This window comes from Sycon ciliatum, chromosome 9 (genome assembly GCF_964019385.1).
Source record: "Sycon ciliatum chromosome 9, ocSycCili1.1, whole genome shotgun sequence".
Classification (NCBI taxonomy): Eukaryota; Metazoa; Porifera; class Calcarea; order Leucosolenida; family Sycettidae; genus Sycon; species Sycon ciliatum.
Window position 1 is genome coordinate 26607275 of NC_088651.1, and position 12879 is coordinate 26620153.

Consider the following 12879-nt stretch of genomic DNA (forward strand, 5'->3'; position numbering starts at 1 on the left):
GGAGACACAGGACAGGAGGGAGATTGGTCGGTAATTAGAGGGTTAATCTTGTCGCCTTTATTTCTGTGCACTAGAATGACAGTGGCTGGCTTCCATCGTGGCGGGAATGTGCCGTAGGAGAGGGAAAGGTTAAAAAGAATGAAGAGTGGGCGGGCAATTGAGTAGTTCAGTATCCTGAGGATCTCATTGGTGATCCTATCAGCTCCGGGAGATTTTTTTAGGCAGTCTTGCATTATACTTGTGAACAGTCAATGAGGTGATGATCAGGGAGTGCAATGTAATAGTGGGAATAGGAGCATCGGGGCCAACCTGTAAGACAGAACTGACGAAGTGGCGGTTCAATAACCAATGGATGCCGGAGAGGTGCTTGTTCGACCATTCGGGCCCACCATCTTCGAAGGTATGACTCGGGCGCTGGTAGGATTTCGCAGTTGACGAATGAGCACAGGGAGGGATGGGATGTAAGGGTTTGTGGGAGATATCGTGGCACGGAGGTTGCGGATGTAGCAGTGATGACAGGATCTGGAAAGGCATTTTACTTAGGTACGTTGGTGTTTGTATTTGTTTAAATTTGTAGGGGATGGGTATTTCCGGTAGATGCTGTAGAGATCACTCTTGACTTTAATAGCTGCTTTCAGACTTTCAAATGTTCTGAAGTTTTAGGAAGCGCAAAACGAAGATGATATGTGTTTAGATTGCTAATTGAAGCCATGAGGCATTCGCCCATTGCGGATAATTCTCTAAAACAATCACAGGTTCTGTTCGAAAAGTATTGACATTTCCAGAACCTTCAAACCTTTTGGCACACACTTCCTTTTTTCTGCTCCATTTTTCATCAATATAACAAAGGTGGGGGGTGTCAACATAACGAAACATTAATTAAACGAACCATAAAGAAAGTAGAAAGGAAAAGGACATATGGAAACGAGTTAAGAGTAACTCTCCACCACTGTAACTAGATACTATATACAGTCAGAAAGTGCAACAACTAGGCACAAAACTGACAGAGTACTGATGACCCACCCAAGTTGGGTGGTGTGCTGCTTTGCTGCTTCGAATTGTAGTTAGACCACTTTTTCAGATCGCCTACTGGTCTCGTCATCGTCCAGTGACAATCGACATTCTTTGTTCCGTTGGGACTGTAGCTTGTGCTCGTTTTCGTTGCGCTTGCCTTCCCCTCTTTGGTCTTTCCATAACCTTGAACCTTCCAAGTTGGAAGGCTGTCGGTTAGCGCTACGGAGATGTGTTGAAGCTAGGTGTCAGGACGTTGAATGTCTCAGTACTCTGTCAGTTTTGTGCCTAGTTGTAGCACTTTCTGACTGTATATATGTTGGACTCAGTAGAGCGTCCAGCCCCTATATGATGTCCAACCCCTATATAGAGTCCATTGGTCCAAAATCCACTGTACAGAGTCCAAACTTGGAATCAACTGTGAGCTCAAAGTTTACATGAACATCACTCCCTGTATAGAGTCCAGCCATTTGGCTTCACCCCTATATAGTGTCCATTGGTCCAAAATCAACTGTACGGAGTCCAAACTTTGAAATCAACTATAAAGAGTCTTTATGTGGACAACACTTCCTGTATAAAGTCCAGCCAATTAGGCATCCCCTATCCAGAGTTCGAAATTAGACATAGGATCTGCTGTAAGCAGTGAATATTAACCAGAAAACGGCCTCTCCCTTTAATCCTTTACATCATTCACTTCTCAAGATAAAAAAATAAGTATTGAGGCGCCACTGCAGCCACTTCATTACATGAAAAACCCTACAAACACCATCCTCAAATCAAGTGGTCTCTTCCCAGACGCTGTAAATTACAATATCTCAATCATGTAGTGTTGCCAAATTATTGTGCACGCACACACACACACATGCACACACCCACACAACGCCAAGAAAATACCTAGAAAAAAACCAAGAATTGAAAGAGAATAATGGAGAGCCAAGGGTTAAATATTTGTTTTCAAATTATTGTGTGTGCGCGCGCGCGCACGCACACACACACACACACACACACACACAAACTTATACAACGCCAAGAAAACACCAAGAAAAGAGTAGAGACACAATACACATGCAACTCCAACAGCCATGGAAACGTCCACCCATTTACACGTCAAGTCAAGAGGGATAACAAATAATTATACGAAACGAATGCATACGTGGGCGGATGCGCGCACGTTTACATACATAAACATGTAGTAGTGTAAGAGAGTATCATAGTGCAGTAGTCAGCATAATACTAGCACATGCTGAGAGTGCAATAGCAAGCTTCACCATTGCTCATGGCCATGCAAATGTTCAGCAGCACTCAGTTCCGCAAGCTTCTGAAGATCAGCACACCTGCAACAAATAGATAGCACAAGGATACGCTTATTACCGTAATGATGCATGGGAGCACACAACTACCAAGTTCTCAACGAATGTGATGCTCAATGAAAATCGATCCACTCAAAGACCTGTGAACAGGTGAAGGTGGGGACAATAATCTATTAGTAATATGAGGCATAAGATCGTTTGTGCACACTCAAGACGCACAGACACACCACCATACATGTAGTGTACACAGTGTTTCACTTCACTGCAACTAAATTCAAGTGAAATGAGATGATTTGAACAATCTGTACAGCGTTGCCGTCAGTCAGTCTTCCCCAAGATGGAAATGCAATGATTTGTTGTCACGAGGCAGTTTCACTGACACAGTGTCATGTTTGTGACATCAAAACGGTTACTTCATGGAATACGAGTACATGTATTAGCTTGAGAAGCTTTTTCTTGTCATCGGCATACAAGAAATCCTCCTCCTACTAGTACTACTACTAGTACACTGGAACTGTGTTTGTGGATCCCATTGTATTTGACATCATACTAGAGCCTTGTAGAGGAAGAGTGTCGTGGAGTTCACATAATTATCACAGGGATAAAAATACATTTCTCATGAAATATAATAATAATTGATGATAGCTAGACGATCGTACACGATTGATGCAAAGTCCTTGCAGTCCTTGAGGACTATTACGAAGCGGTTGATTACTTTTAGGGCATTCATTCAAGCAACATCAAACAAACGCGATACGCTCCTTGAAAAATGGAAAAAAAAATTCAAGCATATTACGACAGGACAGCAGACCAATCGAAACGAGTAAAAGCTTCCTTACCTCAGTCATCGTCCTGCCATGTAGTTGGACAGCCTTTTGACACGGTGGTACAGGCAGCTCTTGTCCAGTCAAACAGGGGTATCCTTGTGGCGTCGAACGAAAGAGAGTGTCAGTGTATCTGACTCGTCAGATTTGAACTATGCTGAACTTTTCTCGTTCTCCGCTTTCTGCTTTCATCCCTCGCTCTGATGAAACCGTTCATACGTCTTACTGGCAGCAATGGCCAGCCAAACAGGGGATCCTTGTGGCGTCGAACGAAAGAGAGTGTCGGTGTACCTGACTCGTCAGATTTGAACTGTGCTGAACTTTTCTCGTTCTGCAATTTCTGCTTTCATCCCGGGCACTGATCAAACGTCTTCCGAGAACCACAAGACGCTTTCCAGATTTGATTTTGAACGTCTCCTTATCCTCCTTGGTTACCTCGAGACAGATTACTGTCAGCAACTGCACAGCAGAACTGGCAGCCATGGCTGAAGTGAAGAAAGGAATGCGCTGCCACGAGGCAAGCAAAACTGAAAAGGTGTTTGTTCTCTTTTGGGCACAACACACAGGACGGCGTGACTGGATAAACTGGACTCCTGGACCGTGAATAGGGGACTTGTAGAAAAAGTGTACTCCTTATAGGGGATTGCGCGGCAGGATGAAGCTGATCAAAACTGAGTGGACTCCTGGACTCTGTATAGTGGATTTTGGACCAATGGACTCTATATAGGGTGCTGGACATCATATAGTGCATGGACTCTATACTGAGTCCTACATATAGTATCTAGTTACAGTGGTGGAGAGTTACTCTTAACTCGTTTCCATATGTCCTTTTCCTTTCTACTTTTATTATTGGCTCAATACCCGAGTTTCAAACCATAAAGAAGACCTAGGATTTTTGTACCCTTTCTAACGCCATGATCCGCCAGACTTTTTTATTTATTTATTTTTTTACTATTATTCACAAACCCAACTCGTAAAATAAATAATTATGAGGACAAAAACAAACAGCTACTGAGCAGGGGCTGCACTGGGCAGCAGTGATGGTGAGGTACCAGGGGCTCCATCGACCAAAGATCTCGGCTTCAATGCCACAAGCACGCACCAAGAAAAAGAAACAGAAATGTAAAGCAAAGCTAGATCTAGCTATGGGGAAGTAGAATGGGTGAAAGTACCGATAGGTGTTTAGAAAAATAAAAACAAGACGAAAAGAGATTGTTTATTATCAGTGTGTGGACTGACGTACAATGTACATGTCAACTTCATCAACCAAAACTTATGAACTTTTTTAATAGATCTGATACGAAACTCGCACAAAGAAGTGTAAAGAAAACAAGCTAAAAAACAGAAAAATAATAAGGCACCCATTTTGATCATCCAGGGGATGGCCCACGCCTGGTAAAAGAATAAACAGAGAAAAGAAAAGAATCATAACAAGTTTTTCCATGTATGCAAAACACAGCTGAGCACTCTGAGCAAGGCCAGGTACGCGGATTAGCGGGTCCGGCAAGCGAAAAATTACAGGGAATCTGTTGCCCAGTACCAGTTGCTGTCTCTCAGGTGTCGTTAGACCTTTGTCTTGAATGACTGAAAACGTGTTTCGTGTGGGCGCTGCGACAGCAGCCTGTCAGGAAGGGAGTTCCATGCGCCAATACAGCAGTACGAGAACGACCGATTCACGACGGATGGAGCTGAGACAGGGAGCGTGTCTACTATGAATCCCTGGGAAAGTTGCAGTTTAGGTATACTGTCATATTCAGTTTAAATGCAAATTCAAGCCAGTATATTTTTCATGCTTCGGCGGCCAGTTATTTGTCTGTATTGTCAAACAGTGCATCGTTAGAAATTGTGTTTTCTTAGCTTTGCAACAAACCTCTTGCTTGACGATAGAGGAAAAATGATGGAGACTATATTAACAGGGGTGTATGTGAACTGTGCAACCTAACCCAGTTGCATATGAATCATGTTGTTGTTAGGAGTCTAGATTATTTCTGAAAACAAGATCATGGTTCGGCCTTTTAGATAGACAATATCCTAGACTCGGTGTTTTGTGCACTACCCGGAACTATGCAAGAACAACATTGTCTTTGTGCTTTGTCGTTTGTAGATGGTTGGACAATAATCAGATCCAAACTTTAAGTGACGGTGTGTTCTCTGGTCTAACAAACCTCCGAAAACTGTGAGTATTATCAACTGCACCACTGAACGCAGAGAACAGTAATTATAAATAAGTGTGTATATAGAGTACTGCTGAATACGTGATGAACAAACCTCTAATATCTGGGAGTATTATTATCTGCAGCACTGATCGAAGGAAACAGTTGTAAACGCTGTGTGTGAAATGCTTTGTTATGAAGCCTCTGATTCTTGTAAACAAGAAGAAAGAAGGCTGAAGAGAACGGAATTCAACAAAGAAAGCAACAAGATCAACATTCAAAGACCTAGACGATCAACGGCTAATTATTCAATGAAGTATTACAGTACTGGATGCCAAGCACCGGCGAAGACACTAGCAACACAAAATTTATCAACACTAGGAACAACAACAACAACAACAACAACAACAACAACAACAACAGCAGCAGCAGCAGCAGCAACAGCAGCAGCAGCAGCAGCAGCAGCAGCAGCAGCAGCAGCAACAACAACAACAACAACAACAACAACAACAACAACAACAACAACAACAACAACAACAACAACAACAACAACAACAACTCCTGCAGAAGCTCAATGCAGCGGAGGAAGAATGGAAACTCTACACCGGACGTCGCAGACGCAGACGCCACCAGCTAGAGCAGACGCCCCCAGGCGCACAACAGCCACATGCCTCTAAAAACAAAAACAAAATAAGCTAGCTGACCAGAGTCCTACAGGATTCACCATGGACCACGCCTGAACTGGAATCATCATCAACACCAGGTCCCACCAGTGAAAAAAAAATTATGAAAAACGGAAATGAACAAAATAGCATCTCTTTCTTCTCCTTCAACGCTCGCAGTCTCTACCCCAAAATGGACGAACTGTCAGCAATAGCATCGTCAACAACGCCACCTTATGATGTCATTGCTGTCTCTGAAACATGGTGTACCCAGCACGACCCAGACTCCCTGTTTGCCCTCAGTGGATACACACTACATCGTGCAGACCGCCCAGACCGCCAAGGTGGAGGAGTGATTCTCTACGGGAACGATACTATACCTCATGAACTCGTCCCTACAACAACCCCAGACAGCTTTGACCTATTATCGCTGAAACTGTCAGCCAACGACAGCACCATCAACACAACATGCGTCTACCGACCACCCCGTTGCGACCATCGGCTATTCTGCCAGCACCTTGAGGAACTGATACGAGCCATACCAACAACGCAAAAGATTATCCTCGGTGATTTTAATGCAAAAAACGCCGCTTGGTGCCACTCTGACACGACAGATGCTGTTGGCGAGGATCTAGCAGTGCTGTTCCAAACTTACTCTCTACACCAACATGTCACATTCCCCACTCTTGTGCAGAATGGGCACCCTAAATCCTGCCTAGATCTCGTCGTCACGGATGTAGACAGCGACTATGTCCTTATCTCTAGTCTCCCGCAGATCGGCAACTCGGACCACCTATCCATCAGGGGTTTAATCAAGCCAGTCGCTGCACCCCCTCGAGCCGTACCACCTCCCACCCATAACACCACCCATTGGAAATGGTCAAACCCAAGCATCAGCAGTCTGAAAGCCGAAATTGAACGCACACAACTGCTACCGGAAGGTGACACCCTGAACACTACCAACATAGACAACCTGTGGCACTCATGGAAGGACAAAGTCCTCACTTGCGCCCGCAAACACTGTGCAGTACCTCACTCCCCGAGGCATACTAGCCACCCCGCAAAGCCATGGCTGAACCCAGAGCTCACTAACGCCATCAGAGAAAAACACCGGCTCTACCGTGCCTACTTGCGCACCCGGACGCCCTGCAACTGGACAGCATACACCACCCAGCGCAACAAAGTTACTCACCTTCTCCGAATCGCTAAGTCTACTTCCTCCGTTAACAAAAACTTCGTGATGGATTTTGATGGATATCAAAACGCTTAGAACAGGTCAAGAACAGTTTGTATCGACTGCTAATCACCGGACGAAGCTAGTTCATCCGGTGTACAGTGTCTTTACAAGAGAAACTGTTGGCGGAATGAGCAGAGGGTTCAGTTTGCGTCGCTTTCGCTCGACTCATTTTTCACCTGCGTCGCTGTCGTCATCTGCTGCACGCTACTCGTCATCTCTCTGAAGTCGTTGTTCAGCTCGTTTCAGCCTTGCCTTGGCTTCTTCGATCACACTGCGCTGACCTTGATGTGGCCGTCGTTCAAGTGAGTTGGCTTTCAAGCTGCGTGATCCGCCGCGATGGTGATTACTCGTTTCCACCAGGGAGTCGTGAAAAATATTTTTACGACTCCCTGGTTTCATCTTCGTTCTCCAGAACTCCGCGAAACGAGGAGTAAAGGCAGAGCCAAACTGATTCCATTTTCTCTAATGGATAACCCTGCCAGCACTGAACGGCAGCGGCCAGCAAGACCAGTCGACTTTCTTTAGCCATGAGACTCGTATCGGACTGCAGACTTCTGAAAGAATGCATGGTCATCAGCATTCGAATCTGGGTTTTGCGCAGGTTGAACAAGACCTTGAGTTCAGAATTATTTTCATTGAGCCGTGCGATCGGAGCAGGTCCTTGTTCACTCGCTCATTGTGTGGGCTCGCTGCTCCGTTTTATCACTCTCTACCGCTCTCCAACTCACTTAGTGCTAAAGTGGTAGAGAGGCCCCTCGGAGAAGTGGAATTTCAGTTTCGCTCTCCATGACTGTCATCACCTATGTTTCCACAGCGCAACCATCGATTCCGCTCGGCTTGTTGTCAAAGGTCGCTTTCCTTGCATCGTACCTCTTTCATGGCATGCCAGGGAAGGCCAAGAAAGTGATTGCGACTCATTTCACGGCAGTTTGTGCCCAAATCAGCCCCTCAAAAATCCATCACGAAGTTTTTGTTAACGGAGGAAGTACATATGTCAGTAATGGCACTGGGACGAGCCACTCCACACCAAACCTACACAAACTGATGCGCGGCCTCCAGTCCTCACAACGACCTACTCTGCCAGACATGCTCTCCCAGGGCCAGACTCTCTCAACCCCCGCTGAAAAAGCAACCGCCCTGAACGCTTTCTTCATCTCGCAGAGCCAACAGTCAGTCACAGGATGCCACGAGGAACTTCCCTCCATTCATCCCCCCACACCCAATACACCTGGCCTCACTACACTTGAAACAACAGCCCAAGAGGTCTCAAAGTTACTGTCTAACCTGGACCCGTCAAAGAGCCCGGGCTGTGATGGCATACCAACCCGCCTACTGAAAGAGGCAGCCAGTTCACTTGCGCCGTCCCTAGCAACCCTTTTTAAAATCTCCTTCGAACGTTGCACTATCCCGCAAGAGTGGAGGGACGCAACAGTCACCCCCATCCACAAGAAGGGCAGCAAAACCGAGCCCTCCAACTATCGACCGATATCGCTACTCAGCGTGACGTCGAAAGTACAAGAGAGGATAGTTGCTGACCGCATCTCAAAGCACATCCAACCTCACCTCCCCAACGGCCAATCAGGCTTTCGGCCAAACGATGGCACCACACAGCAGCTATCTCGGTTAATCCATCAGATCACCGAGAAAAGAGACGCCGGGCAAACAGTAATTGCTTGCTTCTTCGACCTCTCTAAGGCGTTTGACCGGGTGTGGCACCAAGGACTGCTTGCAAAATTGGCCCACCTCGGACTCGATGGCAAATGCCTCCAGTGGCTTGCCTCCTATCTCACCAATAGACGACAACGTGTGCAAGTGGAGAGCAGCAAATCAACATGGCTAAACATTCCAGCGGGGGTCCCCCAAGGCTCTGTCTTGGGGCCGCTTTTGTTCACGACCTACACAGTTGATCTGCCAACCGCCTGCATTAATGCCAACACTGAGTGCAGCCAGTTTGCCGACAACACTGCCATCATTGCCGCTCACGAGAATTTTCTAGCTGCAGAAGAGCACCTACAGTCAGCTGTGACAACCGCGGCACAGTGGCTGAAGGATTGGCATCTCCTGGTCAACGAAAGTAAGACCACTGTCATCCACTTTCACCACACCAACCGGCGACCTCCCAGACCACCATCAATCACACTTAACGATACCAACCTCACTGTGGCCTCAAGGCATCGCCACCTTGGCCTCCTCATACATCAGAATCTATGCTGGAACTCGCATGTTGACTACATCATCACTAAAGCGACCAGGAAGATGTTCCTTCTCCTGCGACTACGCAATTCCTTAAACACTTCTGCTCTCTCCTCCATCTATCTAACCTACATCCGCCCTATTCTTGAGTATGCTTGCACTGTCCTCTCACCCCTCCCCGCAACCCTGAACGACCGGCTTGAGCGCATCCAACGGCGCGCTGCTCGCCTCTGTTTGCATCTCCCCCTCTTTGAACACAGAACCCACTCCGTGCTGCTGCACCGACTCAAATGGCCATCACTCAGCAGCCGCCGTACCCTCTCCCATATCCTTCTTGCACATAGCCTGCATCATAGATATGCACCACCACACCTTCTTGCAATTCACCTACCCCGAATACAACCCATTCGCACGCTCAGGTTCCCCCGAACCTTTGAGCTACCCACAACACGTACAAACCGGCTAAGAGACTCCCCCATCCATGCTTCTCTTGATCTCTTTAATAGCATCCCACCCAGCATCCGGCAAATCAACCCCAGACGAGATTTCAAAGCAAACATCCTACCACTTGTCATCTCTTCCGTATGTACTTGCTCACATTGCTCAGCACATCTATAGCTCCATTGCGCCCAGCCTACGTGATTAACTCCCAATTAGTATTGCCATCGCTACTGACTCAGCAAGCAGCTAAACTTTGATCTCTCTGTATCTGATCCCCGTGCCTGTAATTATTTTTCTCAAAAAAACAACAACAACCACAACAACAACAGCAACAATGGTAACAATTTACCATCATGATCAAAGGAGGAGTCAACGAAAAGAGGTTAAGCAACCTGATGCGAGCCTGGGACCGATCGGTGTTGATGAGGAGAATGACACGGAGGACGGCACTGAGGACGAGTTGGAAGATGAGACGGAGGATGAGTTGCGGTTGTTGGAGGCGAGGAATCGGATGGTAATTGTGATCGTAAGAAGTCTGCCATTTTTCTTCACTTGGTGTCTCACCCTAAGTGTCTGCAGGTGTATGATGATTTTAGTTTGATGATTTTAGTTTTCTGTTCTTTGTCGTGCACGTTGCTATTGAGATGAAAGTACTTTTAAAAGGCTGTTCGTATACGTTTGCATACGCCTGATTTTTGTAAGCAGAAGAAACGTGTAGTTGGGTTAAGATTGTTTTCGTAGGTGCACAGCATGATTGTTTGTCTCACTACACAGTTCTAGCGTTACGATTAGTTTCTCACCCGCAGTTGCACTTAGCTCTCACTTCACTTCTATTGTCTCACCACTTTATTTTGTTTTCGTAACACATTATTGAATGTATATGTTGGACTCAGTAGAGCGTCCAGCCCCTATATGATGTCCAACCCCTATATAGAGTCCATTGGTCCAAAATCCACTGTACAGAGTCCAAAATTGGAATCAACTGTGAGCTCAGTTTAGATGGACATCACTCCCTGTATAAAGTCAAGCCAAATGGCTTCACCCCTATATAGAGTCCATTGGTCCAAAATCCACTGTACGGAGTCCAAATTTTGAAATCAACTATAAAGAATAAAGAGTCTTTATGTAGACAACACTCCCTGTATAAAGTCCAGCCAATTAGGCATCCCCTATCGAGTTCGAAATTAGACATAGGATCTGCTGTAAGCAGTGAATATTAACCAGAAAACGGCCTCTCCCTTATCCTTTACATCATTCACTTCTCAAGATAAAAAATATGTATTGAGGCGCCACTGCAGCCACTTCACTACATGAAAACCCTACAAACACCATCCTCAAATCAAGTGGTCTCTTCGCAGACGCTGCAAATTACAATATCTCAATCATGCAGTGTTGCCAAATTATTGTGCACGCACACACACACACATGCACACACCCACACAACGCCAAGAAAATACCTAGATAAAAAACAAGAATCGAAAGAGAATAATGGAGAGCCCAGGATTAATTATTTGTTTTCAAACTATTGCGCGCGCGCGCACACACACACACACACACACACACACACAAACTTATAGAACGCCAAGAAAACACCAAGAAAACACCAAGAAAAGAGTAGAGACACAATACACACGCAACTCCAACAGCCATGCAAACGTCCACCCATTTACACGTAAAGTCAAGAGGGATAACAAATAATTATACGAAACGAATGCATACGGGGACGGGTACACGCACGTTTACATACACGTAGTAGTGTAAGAGAGTAACATAGTGCAGTACTAGCACATGCTGAGAGTGCAATAGCAAGCTTCACCATTGCTCATGGCCATGCAAATGTTCAGCAGCACTCAGTTCCGCAAGCTTCTGAAGATCAGCACACCTGCAACAAATAGATAGCACAAGGATACGCTTATTAACGTAATGATGCATGGGAGCACACAACTACCAAGTTCTCAACGAATGTGATGCTCAATGAAAATCAATCCACTCAAAGACCTGTGAACAGGTGACGGTGGGGACAATAATCTATTAGTAATACGAGGAATAAGATCATTTGTGCACACTCAAGACGCACAGACACACCAACATACATGTAGTGTACACAGTGTTTCACTGCAACTAAATTGAAATGAGATGATTTGAACAATCTGTACAGCGTTGCCGTCAGTCAGTCTTCCCCAAGATGGAAATGCAATGATTTGTTGTCACGAGGCAGTTTCACTGACACAATGTCATGTTCGTGACATCAAAACGGTTACTTCAGGGAATACGAGTGTTAGCTTGAGAAGCTTTTTCTTGTCATTGGCATACAAGCAATCCTCCTACCACTACTAGTACACTGGCACTGCGTTTGTGGATCCCATTGTATTTGACATCATACTATAATTTGTTGAGGAAGAGTGTCGTGGAGTTTCACATAATTTTCACAGGGATAAAAATACATTTCTCATGAAATAATTATAATAATTGATGATAGCTAGACGATCGTATACGATTGATGCAAAGTCCTTGCAGTCCTTGGGGACTATTACGAAATGGTTGATTACTTTTAGGGCATTCATTCAAGCAACATCAAACAAACACGATACGCTCCTTGAAAATGGAAACAAATTCAAGCATAACGATAGAACAGCAGACCAATCGAAACGAGTAAAAGCTTCCTTACCTCAGTCATCGTCCTGTCATGTAGTTGGACAGCCTTTTGACACGGTGGTACAGGCAACTCTTGTCCAGTCAAACAGGGTATCCTTGTGGCATCGAACGAAAGAGAGTGTCAGTGTATCTGACTCGTCAGATTGGAACTGTGCTGAACCTTTCTCTTTCTCCGCTTTCTGCTTTCATTCCTCGCTCTGATGAAACCGTTCAAACGTCTTACTGGCAGCAATGGCCAGCCAAACAGGGGATCCTTGTGGCGTCGAACGAAAGAGAGTGTCAGTGTACCTGACTCGTCAGATTTGAACTGTGCTGAACTTTTCTCGTTCTGCAATTTCTGCTTTCATCCCGCGCACTGATGAAACGTCTTCAGAGAACCACAAGACGCTTTCC

General features: G+C 45.6%; 1 protein-coding gene across 1 annotated transcript in view; it reads left to right on the top strand.

Moving 5' to 3' along the window:
• The window catches only part of LOC135824392 (slit homolog 2 protein-like), a 97985-nt gene that overhangs the window by 38028 nt on the left and 47078 nt on the right, over positions 1–12879 (top strand). Inside the window, exon 5 of the mRNA XM_065337123.1 lies at positions 5250–5321. Within this exon, the coding sequence (XP_065193195.1) occupies positions 5250–5321 (72 nt within the window). The remainder of the gene's footprint in view (positions 1–5249; positions 5322–12879) is intronic.